The sequence below is a fragment of the Haliotis cracherodii genome, unplaced genomic scaffold (assembly GCF_022045235.1).
Source record: "Haliotis cracherodii isolate W230 unplaced genomic scaffold, xgHalCrac1.p SCAF_3, whole genome shotgun sequence".
Classification (NCBI taxonomy): domain Eukaryota; kingdom Metazoa; phylum Mollusca; class Gastropoda; order Lepetellida; family Haliotidae; genus Haliotis; species Haliotis cracherodii.
Window position 1 is genome coordinate 47,734,892 of NW_027266286.1, and position 15,136 is coordinate 47,750,027.

General features: G+C 41.2%; 1 protein-coding gene across 1 annotated transcript; it reads left to right on the plus strand.

Moving 5' to 3' along the window:
* The first annotated feature begins 7,694 nt into the window (after positions 1-7,694).
* On the plus strand, positions 7,695-14,777 carry LOC139474553 (G1/S-specific cyclin-D2-like). Its single transcript, XM_071257615.1, has 5 exons — positions 7,695-8,080; positions 9,162-9,377; positions 9,906-10,065; positions 11,879-12,018; positions 12,449-14,777. The coding sequence occupies exons 1-5, from the start codon at positions 7,886-7,888 to the stop codon at positions 12,620-12,622; spliced, it is 885 nt and encodes a 294-aa protein (XP_071113716.1). The 5' UTR covers positions 7,695-7,885; the 3' UTR covers positions 12,623-14,777.
* The last annotated feature ends 359 nt before the right edge of the window (positions 14,778-15,136 follow it).

The window sequence follows — 15,136 nt, forward strand, 5'->3', positions numbered from 1 at the left end:
TGCACATCTTTGTAACACGTTGATCACGCTAAAATAATATGGTACGCAATCAGTTGTATCTATACTCGGTGTAGCGGGCAAGTATATATACCACTCAAAAGAAGTTAAGGACCACTCGATTCTGTCATGTGACTAATAGTTAATCTGTATGGTTTCGGGAATAAAGGTATCGGGTATATCGGTGTTCCAGGGGTTGGCTTTGGTATAATCAAGGTGTCCTTAATTCTGGGTTTGGTATAATCGAGGTTCTCGGAATACTGGGTTTGGTAACATCGAGGTTTCCGGAATACTGAGTTTGGTATAATCGAGGTTTCCGGAATACTGAGTTAAGTATAATCGAGGTTCCCGGAATACTGAGTTTTGTGGTATAGTCGAGGTTTCCGGAATACTGAGTTTTGTGGTATAATCGAGGTTTCCGGAATACTGGGTTTGGTATAATCGAGGATACAGGGTTGGGTACAATCGAGGTTCCCGGAGTAATATATTTAAGAGTATAGAGGTGTCCGGTATACCAGGGCTTGGGTTAATAAGGTTTGTGGAATACCGAGGTTTGGGTATCGAGGTTTCATACTTATATATGATGGCATGTTCAGAATGCTTGTCTTTAAGATGGGGGCGTACAGGTACACACAGGTGTGAGGGGGTGGGAGAAAGGGGAGACAGGATGTGTATATAGGTAAACATGGCTACAAGTGTTTGTCTAGTCAGACGGATCGCCATAGGCTGACCATCGGTCAAACACGTCAAGGACATACCTGATCGTACGTTTCGGTATCGGACACGAAACCCTTCATACAAGTACATCGTTTACCGCGGGGTCTTCAGTGGTGGGATAAACTTATGATTAATCTATACACCAAAACAAGAGAATAACGCTGAGCTATGTTAAAATGTGATATAATTGTTAAATATTTTCTCGTTTGATCACACTGGCCGCTCACTGACCACAGGTTTAAAACAGTCAGATCGTGTTCTATAGCTGCATGTCCGGATTGAGTGGTCAATAACGCTTACACCAAGACAATCCGGCGCTACAAGGTGCTGTGTTTCTGTATTAAGATATTACAAACATAGCAGTGTCTCGAATTTCCGTTGCTCGGATGATTGTACTGAAGTATAGCTACAATCAATATAGTTTGTTTGTTTGTTGTTTAACGCTGCTCTCAGCAATATTCCAGTAATATGACGGCTGTCAGTTAATAATCGAGTCTGTACCAGACAATCCAGTGACTGACATCACGAGCAATCGGGATACGATGACATGCATGAAACTACGTCAGCGAACCTGACCACCTGATCACGTTAGTCGCCTCTTACGACAAGCATCGTCGCCTTTTACGGCAAGCATGGGTTGCTGAAGACCTATTCTAACCCGGATCTTCACGGGTCGTCAAGATAGTGGGTGAGTTTGTAGGGTTTTACTTTTAGCAAAATCGTCAGCAACATCTTTGGGTGTCACGAACGGACCCGCTGCACGGAACCATCATGGGGAATCGAACACGGGTTTTCGGTGTGGCGCAACCCACATATTGTTATTAATGTCGATATCATTATTCCCTTTATTCAGATTTTCGGGGGAAGGGGTGGGTGGGGTTGTTTTTATGAAACAATTAAACTATACCTCGCATTGTTGGAAACACGATAATGTGTCTTTTACTTGCAGACAAGTGTCCAAAGAAAAGAAAATCAGAATAAACGCTGACAACCCCCTCTTCCCTCCATCCCCGAAAATGAAATGGTTGCCCTCCAATGTCCATGTCGATTTTCTCTGTGTTGAAATATGGTGTTGGTAGTCTGTTGGGGGTGTTTTTATGATTCTGTTTTATTTTGATCATGTGCAAGCAACACCACAACCATCAATAGCTTCAGCCAAATCACGAGACAAAACACCGACAATAAACATTCACTGCACGAAAAGCTTTGACTGTCCGTGATCTGTCATCAACCACAGCACGCGAACCACGTGGCGTTAGTTGTTTACAAACATGAGTTTGATTTGGAGATTGTTGAAAATCTTTAATGAATCTGATTTATTCAACAACATGAGAGATATATCGATTCAGCCCCATATGAATAACTCGTTTGTCAAAGCGTCAGATATTGACTCGGTCTCGAGTACCTTAATACATACGACGCATGTGGATGTTTTGTGAACTGCGCCATACCGAAAGGAGTAATTACCACACACCTACTATTCTTACCTTGAAGCCTAGAGACATGCCTATGTATATGTCAGAAACATAGAGCGGGTAATTTGCATACCTATATTTGCATATTGCCTGACGTTTGTTGTAAATATCGACCTGATCGCGATTCCTATAACACCACGTGGCTGTTTTCTCAAAATATAACCTTCGTGAACCTAAATACTGGCCCCAGAACCAATCACAAGCAACGTCACATTGTCGCACATGCATATCATCTCGACCTAAACTGGTCAACCAATCACGTAAGAACAACATGCGTACATTTGCATACGGCGCGTCACGTGACGTAACATGCCCGTGCATGTGCGAGGTGACATACAATATTGAGGCGTGTGGGATCTACTTCGTGTTGACATACTTTACTTACACTACAAGCTGACCTGGAATCGGGCTCCAGAAAAGCACAGGTCACGTGACACATGATTAGAAGGTATCGAACACCAATATCGATCCAGGGCTTGTGACCCAGGAATTCCTAACCAACTTATCAACCGTTTAGGGCTGAGCTATCGATAAGCGGTGTACGATCACCCGGCGTGCAAAACGTGTCGGAACGCGTTGCACGAGCTTTCCGTGATGTCACCATACGAGGCGGTCATGTCGCATTCCACTCCCCAGCTCAAACCGACAGCAGTCTTATTGCCCTCACAGTATGGATCTATATAAAAAGAGGTATTGCCTATTGGATGAATAATGTATCAAGTCATAGTTTTGTTTACAGAATGGACGTTCATTATTGGCTTTGATTGGATTGTGATAAGATAGAGCTAACTGCTTGGTTATAGATTGATATTAACGTATCAACATTCCAAAATCACTGTTTACATTGGAAGATACCTAAAATAATTCTGCCATCAGTCTTGAGGAAATTTGTCGTGAATCGTTTTCCGTACAATGTACTCACATTATAAGATACGTATATAGTTATATGTATGTACCTATAGTTGTAGACTCACATACCGTCGGATCAGAATTGATGTTTATCATGCAGATTAGATTGGCCATGTTTTACTTTTAAAACATTCAACAAGTAATAGCTACACTTAGGTGAGCTTTATTTGTTTTTGTTCTTGCATAAGATGTGTGTTGCATTAGTTTAACTGGTGATCTGATTTTTTTAGAACAGTGTGATAGTAGCCAGTTTTATAATCAATATGAATTGAAATCGATTAGAGTGAGTGAGTGAGTTTGGTTTTACGCCGCTTCTAGCAATATTCCAGCAATATCACGGCGGGGGACACCAGAAATGAAATCGATTAGACATTATTGTTGTAGATTGGTTATGTGTATCAGTTGACTAAAATGGATTGGGTGGTCACCAGCGGTGTTTCATCGTGCATCGGTGGATTGGATGGTTGCTCTTTCTTTCAATCACTGGTTTGTTTGTCCCAGATTCGGCTATTGACAGGCCACAGTGATATAGCTGAAATATAGCTGACCAACAAAACATTATTTGTTTGTTTGTTTATTGTTCAACGGGGGGCGGTCGGGTAGCCTGGTGGTTAAAGCGTTCGCTCGTCAAGCCGAAGACCCGGGTTCGATTCCCGACATGGGTACAATGTGTGAAGCCCATTTGTGGTGTCCCCCGCCGTGATATTGCTGGAATATTGCTAAAAGCGGCGTTAAACCATACTTACTCACTATTGTTCAACGCCGCACTCATTTACTTCTTATACAAGGCAAATGTTCCTAGTCATTATTGTTTGTTGTTTAACACCAAACTGAGCAGTATTCCATCTATATGACGGCGGTCTGTAAATAATCGAACCAGACAATCCAGTGATTGACATCATGAGCATCGGTCCACGCCAGTGGGAGACGATGACATGCATCAAGTCAGCGGGCCTGACCTGCCGATCCCAACATTAACTCATTCGGTTTGTAATGACACGTGATACCAGTTTTCTGCGTAGCAATATCCTGTCAGTCAATGGTCATGTCGACCCATTCATACTGTTTATAACGAGTTTCAGTCGTGTTGCTATTTCCTGCAGCAAGACTCATCGCTTGAATAACATTTTCCAACCTGACGATGTGCCTGCCATTATAGATTATGTCACACACCGAAACTAACCTTACGTCATGGGATCGCAGGACAGATACACAGACGAATATAATTTGGCACAGTTTCTATGTAGTTTATCTAAAAATATCCCAGATTGTTCAATATGTGTGTTGCTAAAATCAATGAAAGCGTTGCATGTCTAGCGCTGTGTTCGCAATGCAGAATGTTCTGTAGACATGTATTGCAGCCGTTATCAAACCTGGTGCAGTAATGTTTATGAAGCAATGCACGGACTTCCGGGTTCTGTCCGATAGTTTCCATGTCTGGCGTGAGAAGATAACGTGCACGTAGCACAACTTAAAACCAGAATTATTTTTATGTGTCGAGTTTCTTCCATACATTTAAATATTATAAATAGCATGACATGATGAAACGCAGTCGACTATATCTGTACATGGTCTCTGGTCATATGAGGTGAAATTGTGTTGGTCCATGGTGTATAAGTAGCCCCGATGTTAAGGTGTCCGCTCACCACTAGTAGGACTAGGTTCGATTCCAAATAGTTACCGAATACCTTCAGTATGATTTACGATCTGTAAGAAGCGACTGACGGGGTCGGGTGGTCAGGCTCGCTGACAAGGTTGATACATGTCATCGTATCCCAATTGCGTGGATCGATGTTCATGATGTCAATCACTGGATTGTCTGGTCCAGACTCGATTATTTACAGACCGCCGCCATATGGCTGAAAATATTGCTGAGTGCGACGTTAAACAACAAACAAACAAACAAAACTATACGTGAACACGCAAGGAGGGCAATAGTCATGGTCAGCATGAGACTGTTTCACGTGATGTTAGGGTAATGACTGTCGTCCTTGCGAGTCGCACCACAGCCACACACTGCGCTGTAATAGCTCAGCGGAACAGATTCATGGTGTTTGTTCGGTCTCGACTTCGCAACTAGTTTTAGCCCGATATTAATATTATATTCGATTGTCATTATGAAACCACGGACTTGAATAACAAGACCGTGGTTTCATCAATGACAGTCCAGTCAAATCTAGCTGTTATTTTGGTTGTTTTGTCCAAAGACCCTCATCGTGACGCAAAAACAGGTTGATATTTCATCAGTGTAACGAATCCAAATCTTACTTTCCTCCCTAAAGTGCGTTTGAACAACATGTTTGACGACCATTCTCTGATTCTCACCGACAAAACTTTTCAAAAACCTTTCAGTATTTTGGGAAGTTGATATTTCTTTTGTTATTGTGACAAATAATCACCAAAAACGTAATGACAGTACAATAACAAAATAGAGAATATGGAAGTCTGGTATTTAGCGAGTCGTGCGGCTCGAACACTGAAACTCGGATCTCTGAGATTGAACTGCGTGTAAAGAGAGTGTGCCCCCTTGTCACCTAGCAACAGAAAATGCTTTGGGGCCATAACTATGGCTCATACCCCGCGCGATGAGGCAGACCGGGTTACTTCCCTCTAGTCGTCCAAACTCGCCTCACCATGATGCTCCGGGACGATCCGACTTCACTGTGTGGTTGATATATCACAACTGGTATAGTTCATTAAACAAAATATCAAATGTATACATGGTCAGGTGTATGATGAAAGAGGTGCTTGGATAATTATTAGTGATAAATTAGGCTTTGCTGAATAACTTCTTTGATTTACAGTGAACCAAAGCATCGCAATGTGGAAATGGAAAGCGCTTGTATTTGTCATGTCGGTGGATAGATAAAGTGCTCGCCACGCTTTTCCGTCACCCCTGCATCTAGTCACGTGACCAGTATTACCCAATGTCATTTCTGTAGCCAGAACACGAACATGCTAACTCAGTCTGCCTGATTGGGCGATGGCCCACAGATTGTGTTTTCTTTTTGGTAGTGCTATCATATACATATATTTAGAAACACATTTAATATATAATCAATATGCAGTTCTGGGAAATATGACTGCTGTAGATATATACCTTTCAACCGTGCATGGAAGCAATATTTTCAACACTGTTTTTTTAAATATGTTAAATGTACTGAAATAGTTTTATTCGTCAAATATTAGTTGTTTTTCCACAGGTAGTGTCATCCACACTTTAAAAGAAACACCGTATTCCAAGTATTTACGGTCTTTTTTAACACTGAAAATGTGTTCATTTATAATTTAGCTTGACTGTGTGAAAATATATTTGGAATATTATGTCATACTTCCCTAGCAAAATAAATTCATGCTCTAACTGAAAAATATGTGTTTTATATATTACAAAAATGAAACCTATGTATTGCATTTTTTTGTGTGTTCTGTTGCTTTGCTTGCGCCGCACTGTGTGGCGACATGGCCAGGTGCCCGACCCAAGCCTTGAGTGTAAACAATGATGGCCACAGCAAAGGAAAGGCAGAGGACCATCGCATATCAGCTCCCTGTATCGGAACGCTGTCCGACTCTCATTCTTTCATTCATACGCTTATGTTTACACGCGGACAAAGCAGCGAACGTGTTTCTATTCGACAAGCGCGATTCTAATGGGCGGGGTTTTAGATGAAAAGGGCGGAGCTTATCTTTCCATTCATTGACAAGTTTCGATCGCACTCAGTCACTCTGGGAAAACTCATTCACTAGTATTCGTGTCACAGGTCAACGTAAAGGCACCTGATTGGTCGATATCCCCATAACGGCGGCTAAGCTCGCAACGGGACAAACCAGACAGTTCTAAATATAGATTCCTAGCTCGGCAACTACAGACTCACCGCAGCCATAAATTAGCATAGACCCCACACAATAAACTACCCTTGGTTTTCATTTAATAAACGTTACTTTTCCCAAATAAGTGCACTAAAAACAAGATAAAAAATCAGAAAAATTATACATGTAAAAATAAGTTGGCTAGCACGGCATTAAATAGACTTAATGAAGGGTAGACAAAGGCGGATGAGCGGTCACCTTGTCGCTTGGCCCCTTGAAATGGAATGTTTGACGGGGATTCTCGATAGAAGGAATTTCAGCTACCAAAAATACTGAACAAAATTCATATAAAATACAATGGCCAACCTGTCTTGTTCGAAAACAGATATAAAGTTAAGATACATCCATGAGAATGGTATAAGTCCAGCTACAGGCAGCCGATTTTCTTCTCTTCCCCGTCCTGCCGCTAGCTCTTTGTTTACTGAAAATCGTGAATGCTCCACTGCGTTCAGTGTCCTCAATATGCCTAATGAATATTCATGAGGAAGAGAAAGAAAGTTCTTTTAAGGCATAATTAAGCCTTGTTTTTCAAATTTTACCAGTTAAATAACTAGTACTACATCTCAAAATACTCCTAAGTTGGACATTCCGATAAATTTGGAATTTTGTAGAAAGATATCGAGCCACAAAGTTAGCTCGAAACTGAATTCTCCTTAGTTTGGTCTTCTGCGCATGCGCTCATTGTAGCTCGGCTTAGCCGAGACCCATTGAAATGTGGTTATAAATACAAGCGAGTCTGTCATTTGGGGGTGGCCGGTGGCTTGTGCACTTCTACCTACAGCACTCCGGCCAAACATATCTACCTCACCCATCAAGAAATTAATATTGATTCATTCTTACTTGGATTTACCACCAGCCCAAGCAAAGCAGAGTCGTTGAATTAAGACGAGCTGCTTCGAAGCGAAGCGATTTTCTGTACGATGGATCTGATGTGTTGTGAGAGCGACACGAATCCAAGGGCCTACGAAGACCCCGTTTTAATCAAAGACAAGAGAGTGTTGAAGAATTTGCTTGATACTGAGGATAGATATGTACCTCACATATCCTACTTTACTTGTGTGCAGACGGACATTCGACCATCTATGCGGAAAATGGTATCCCAGTGGATGTCAGAGGTGGGTGCTGATTGTAATACTTGACTTGTCACGCTACCTCGTACGGTTCAGAGATCAAAATTTCACCGAAATTGGATTATTTTCAACTGACAGTGATGCAGTCGTGTAGAGGACACCTTTAGCCTTCCTTTGGTCCATAATGTCATTCAAAATGTTGGATAGTAACATTTATATGAATTTTTATTACGCCTGTGTCGGGCTGTTCAGAGACCGAGATTTTCTAACATGGCGATCGCCCTGGCCTCATGTGCAAGCGGGGGTACTGTACAAAAGTTGGAAATATTTAATGCCGATATTGCTCAATCAAGAACTTTTGAAAATTCATCAGAATGTGCATTAAAATTGCTACAGTTTGGTATTCGATATATAACTTTTTCAGCTTAAATGACTTTGTTAGAATTTTTATGGGGATAAAGTCGCAAGTTTTCCATTGAAATCGTCTTGTTCTTCATGGAAATGGCATAAGCAGCACCAAATTTGCATTTGCGTGAAATTTTAAGAACCTTTAGGCTTACAAAGCATTCCAGTTGCAATATCGACTCAACATTCTTTTTTTATCGAAGAAAAAAATAATTTCGGGTGACTTTGGAATTTTTACAAATTTTATTGATATTTTTGGATGAATGCGACTTGAGCTGCCCAGGGCTGCGCAGCTAGTGAACTGGCGGGCTTTTGTCGGTTGGCAGATATAAGCATACCACATGACTCAAGTTTAGAGTTTTAACTGACTTTTTTCACATGCTTTGTGTCGTATTGAGAAATTTGCATTGAAATGAGGACTTAATTGTCGATAATTTCACTGCTCTTTTGTCTATAGATTGGATGCTTTGGATAAGTGTCAATTCAGGACTGATTTAGGCTGGCAGTTAGATGTGACAACTTTCACTCAGGAAATAGTTGGCTTACCTCGAATTACGGACCCTTAATAATACGGTCACTCATTTACACGGGGCAGTGAAATGAGATACACGCAGTTGTTAGGCTTTTATTTCACATGATAAATTGAACTTCAGTGTCTATAAATGTGATAGGAAATATTATTTATTGAGGTTTAGGCTAAAATGTTCGTTTCTTATTACAGGTTTGTGAAGAACAGCAGTGCGAAGAGGAAGTGTTTCCATTAGCTATGAATTACTTGGACAGATTTTTGTGCGTGAAGGATACTCACAGGACTAGTCTCCAGCTATTAGGAAGTGCGTGTATGTTCCTTGCGTCCAAGCTGAAGGAAACGAACCCATTGACTGCAGAGAAATTGGTCATATATACTGACAATTCGATTGGCCTCCAATCATTAATGGTACATACATTTTTTCCTTTTTGTATGACTGCTTGTGTGTGTTGATAGTTGCTGTTGTGCAAGACAGCCGGGGTGGTGTCGCTTGTTGTTTTAGTGATATGTACATTGCTGCCGTTTGATGACTCGGCGTGTGAAACGATCTGCCTCGCGGCTAAATCATACCAACAGCTGATGTTCGGACTGTCGGTCATTTCAAAGTGGGTGTGGTCGGGCACTATAGTTGATGCGGCGGTGTCCGGGGCAATGCGTTCTGCTGTGGTGGCGAAAGCGATTAGGGAAAATGGTTGTGAATGTACTCTTGTGTACTTTGGGTGGGAAAACATTGAATAGAATCTAGCATTAGAAAACGTATGATTTTTTAATCTGCAATGAGAGCATTGACTTGGACTCGGCAAGTGGGATTATCTATCAGTGAAAATGAAACTGCACTGTTTGTCAAATTATATGCATGCATACAAATTGAACATGCCGATTTTGAACCTTTGTTTATTTTGGCCTGTTCATCAAGTATGTTAATCTTAATTACAGGATATGGAACTGCAAGTTCTTTATCATCTGAAATGGGATTTATCAGCGGTGACACCACACGACTTCCTGGACCAGCTTCTCTCCCGACTCATTCCAGACAAGGAAAAATCGGGAATCATCAAGCGGCACGCCCAAGCCTTTATCGCATTATGTGCTACAGGTAAAAAACATTTCTATCAACAACTTTTTTTTTCCAACTTTTAAATGTATTTTCGCATGTGATGTGTAACGGCCAAGTAGTGAATGAAATTGAACATATCTCGCCGGTCGAAAAAAAATTCTCAAGACGTATCCATGACACATGCATTCTGCAACATGATTGGTTGAATGAACACTTTTCCCACCGTGCAGCGTGCAAAATAGGTCCATTGACGTGCTAGGAACTCCTCACATTGACGTAACCAGATAGTATCAGCGTCGTTTCGAGTTGAATCTCTCAAAAAAAATCTACTGGGAGTGGATGGTCCAAGTCGAGTGTTTAGTCAACAAGTGCGAACGGCGAAATGATGCGTGTTCAACATGACGGTTGTTTTTTTCATAATGAGACTAGATCTTTTGTAAATGGAAGACATCTTTGTATCACTGTCCAGAATCGCCAGTGAGTTAAATCTTGTCAAACAAAGGCCCCACTTGTATGTCCCTCGCCGGTATCAAGGTGGCGACCTTGATGGCTGATGCGTGACCTGTCGGCGAAATGCTCGACATTCCACTGTAGGTGGTCGGCGCACTCACTAAGCCAACACGAGTTGTTTCCCTTCGTCCAGAACTGTTGGTCTCGCTTACAAGATCTTTCTGCACCTGGGCCATTTGTTCACAGCGACCATCTCGCACTGTAGTAAATCTACCGATAATTGATTCATTCTGTAACCTAACAATAATTGCGTTATTGATTGGAATGAATTATTTAAATTGGTTATTTTGCCAAACTGGTTTACTATTTAAGGACGTTCGTTTCCTCTTCATCTTTTTGAAATAGCCTAGACACCTACGCGTCGAAATGTGAAACACCTTAAATTGAGTTTGCGCTGGTTCTACTGGGGAAAAGATCTATTGAAATTGGAATTTTTAATTGTGCCATACTTGCACCGGAGCTAACAGATTCTCAAGATTGATGAGATGTCCCAATAGAGCAGGATACATCGGTCATAAAAAGTCTAGCGGGTCGTGTTTCTCAGTGACTTCCTTGCCAAGCTGAGACCTAACGACTGCTCAGTGTCGCAAACCACGGGAACTCTACATTAATTTGACAATTGTTTCCTTCTAATTAAAAGTCGAGTCCCAGTGATATACTTGCGGCAACACGACCAGCTTAAGTTGTCCTCGCTATGACGTGTCAAGGGCCGTTGTTGCATTCCGCCCGTCAAGGGTGTTAAAACTTGTGTCAAGAATTTTTCCAAGTGAATAGTATCGAACTTAATGCCTACAGGATTATGTGTGGGAGTTAGGTGCGCACTTGCTCAGTCAGCTGTTTGGAAATGTACACACAGAGGTGTCTGATAGCATGTGTTTTGGAGAACAATGACCATGACGTCAATTTTGGAACTATGTTTCGCATAATCTGGCCGATTTCGCCAAGGGCGTAACAGGAAACACTGTAACTTATTTGTAACATTTTGTGTTACAAGAAGTTAAATGAAGGTTATAAATGTCGGCGAATGTTCAGTGCACGAAATGTTGCCGTTACACTCAATGATGGAAGAAATTATATTTTGTAACTTATTTTCGTTCAGCCTTTTCCCATATGAAAATGTACAGGAAATATTTATCCAAATAATCTTTAAACTTCAAAACCTGAAATCACTGCATACAGAATAGCGATCTGGTTTTAGATTGATAAAAGGTTTTATCGGGAAGGATGACTTGGAAGTTAAATACTTTATCGAATTTTCGTATAGTCATCAAGACATTCCAGAAACCGTAATCCTAAGGTACCCGATTTATTGTCAATTAATTTCTTAATTTTTTTTTCACAGATTGCAAATTTATGATGTATCCCCCATCAATGATCGCCGCCGGGAGCTTGGGCGCTGCAGTTCACGGCCTGTTCAGTGCGTCAGAACCACAAGATGTGAAATTCTTAGAAAAACTCGTCCTCATAACAGGCATAGAAGTGGTAAGTGTAACAATATTAGTCCGTTAATCTCTTATACAGGGACCTGTTGGGAATTAAGCAAATCCTGCCTGTTGCTCAGATGTAATGACTTGTTTGTGGTGAATTGGGTCTTAACCGAGGCCATGGGAAATGATTTCATCACCCCCCGGGAGTTTCGGGAACGTCCCCCCCGGGGTATATGACCAAGGAACAAAGGGTCTTTTATGTTACATGGCGTTAATTGAGGGTCAGTCCCCTCGTGATGGGTCGTGGCACTAACCAATGAGGCATTATCAAGGGAAGTTAGTTCAATGATAACGCTAAGTGCCAGCCCTTGATTGATTAAATGCACAGTCTTGAATTAACGGCCTTTGTATATTAAAGTTGACGTAAAATTTTTTTTTACGAAAGACGTTAAAGGAACTTATGCTTTGTGTTTTTGTCTTTTCAGGATTGTTTGCGGTATTGTCAGGAGCAAATAGAGCAGTGTTTTGCAAATAATTTGTCTACGGTTCAAGAAGCCCCAGAAACTCCGACAAAGTCCGACCCTTTAAATGGCCAGCCGACGACACCCACAGACGTGAGGGATATCAATTTATATGACCAACCCGGCGTTTGTTGTTGAGCAAAGTCGGAGTCCGATGTCCGGGTGATTCCCCGCCCCCCAACCTAAGCGGTTCAGGACTGCAACCCCCACCGCAATAAGCCAGTGCTCCCCCAACAGGAACCCCCCGGGAACCTGATGACGACCTGCCACGTCGCCCATGACTTCGCAAGTGATGTGATACGCGACTTCGTGACGTCATTGCTACCAATTCTCGCCTCAGCCTGCCATAAGTACGGACACTGCCAGCGACATCTCATGTCATGTGACACTTTCACGTGACGTCGTCGCCTTATTTATGACATTGCCAGAAGACACATGATCATGTGACTTGGCAACACGTGACAAGTGACGTCAAGTCGCACTGCCTCGACCCGAGTTGTTTATTTATACGAGTCATATGTACCCGCTACCGTTTCATCATATTCATCGTCATTTGCAACAGACCAAGCACAACCATTGCCTCGAATATGAGCCAAGTACATAATTTAATATTTATATATTACTGATTTTGACTTATCCGACTGTTCGACGACTTAAGTGTGTTATATTCGATCACTATGGTTTGATTTGCTAATATTGCGATACTATTATTCAAGTATCGATCAACTAATACGAACTATTGAGCAATATTGTGAGAGACAAATGGATTGACACCGTCAACGGCAGCCATCAATGCAATAAAGGTCCCATAACCTGATGCCGGATACCTGCAAATTCTATGATTTAATATAAACACTTCTTACCCTACCTCTGTGTTAGACTTGGGTATCTCTCCTTATTAAACTTATTAAATTAAATTAACTTAAACTCTAATTCTACCTCACCCTCTGTAATCTTGTTAGTTTACATAATTCAACACCGATGTCTCGTGATTAGCTAAGAGAAGGAAATACTTGAATATTATTTGTGGTATCGATTGTATAGCGGTCGTGATTTTTCGTGTGGAATTCCGCATATTTTCTTGCTGTGGATTTGGTCCGAAGAATGAAATGTTATTTTAAACGTACTACCCTAACTGTGAAGCTAATAGTAACGAGTTTTTTTAACTGATCGTTTGTGTAGGTCGGTCATATGATCGATTTCAAGTGATTTCCATGAAATAGCGACCGTGTAATGTGTCTGCGCATGTCCAGGATACGGGCACATTGGGAAACTGCAATTTGATTGGGCGTTAACAATACTGTACACGATCATGCTAATATACTTAATTATGTTTTACAAGTTCCTAAACTATTATCACTGCCAAGTTCATCGTAGGAATTTCTTTCTTGAAAATTCTTTTAGGGTTCATAAATGATCATTATTCATTTTGTTTAGGACTAAAAGAAACGACAAGTGTACTGCAGTATTGTGATGCGTCCGATAGAAAGGGTCTTTCAAGACATAAAACACTGTGATAAGTTTTACTAGCATTTTGCCAACTCATTTATAAATAATTGTGAATATAGTCCTGACAAGCTAGGTGTGCACATGCAATAGAATAATTGGCCACGATTTTGCTCCATTGGAAAGGACATGCACAACAATTGGTAATATTACATTAAACATTATTTATGAAATGTTTGAAATTGTTCCCCCGTAAAGGGAGATAACTCTCATTTTCAACGAAGTCCTGTTCCTGAGTGGTCCACCCTTGGCTGATTATTGTGATAATGTAAAATATAGATTTTATAGTTGAGGGTCTAGCACCAGGGACACGATTTTTGTTTCTGATTTCCAAATTATTAATTACACGAACTTGTTAACTGGTTTATTGCTTTGTAATAAGTCTGTGCATAGTGCTTTCTTGGGTCAATAGTTTGACTTGTTAAAGTTTGTTTGTCTCCTTGACAATTATCGTTGTACATAAAGAACTTCGCCGATTCTGCTGTCTCACAGCTGTTAATAATATTCACACAGTGAAGTCTCGAATGGTGTGTATGGTTTCCTCGCGAATGTCGGGTTCTACCGAAGTTGACCGAAGAGGTTTGTTACCTCAGCTCGTTGATGAATGTAAGAAGGGTGTTAAGACAATGGTTACTCAGTTGTTTCTGATTGTATGGAAGAATGGTTCAAGTTGGACGACAGTCCTCCCATTTTGTTACGAGTGAAGAACTGCATAAACTTGTCCTGTGGATTGTATTGTGTGTACATAAAGGAACTGTTGATGAATAAAATATAACATTGAACCTAATTCACGTGACTGTCGTATTTACCAGCAGAGGATAGACATTGTTCTTCATCTTCACGGTAAGGAAAACAAATATGTGTTTCCAACCCTTTGTGGGGCGATCGGATGGGTAGTCTAGTGGTTAAAGCGTTTGAATGCCACGCCGAAGACCCGGGTTCGATTCCCGACATTGGTACAAGTGAAGCCCATTTATTGTGTCCCCCGCCGTGAAATTTCTGAAATATTGTTTAAAGCGGCGTTAAACCATACTTACTCACTCCAACCCATTGTTCCAAATGCCACCCTGTGAAACTACAGCGGGGATAGAGTACCCAGACTCTGTGAAATCGGGTGGGCATGCCTTTTGGGGTAGTATAATTAGA

Bases quoted from the DNA above. Each gene is read 5' to 3' on its own strand.
- LOC139474553 (XM_071257615.1), top strand. From the start codon at position 7,886: ATGGATCTGATGTGTTGTGAGAGCGACACGAATCCAAGGGCCTACGAA. The intron at 9,378-9,905 runs GTACATACATTT...TCTTAATTACAG, and splicing joins TTGGCCTCCAATCATTAATG to GATATGGAACTGCAAGTTCT. The intron at 10,066-11,878 runs GTAAAAAACATT...TTTTTTTCACAG, and splicing joins TATCGCATTATGTGCTACAG to ATTGCAAATTTATGATGTAT.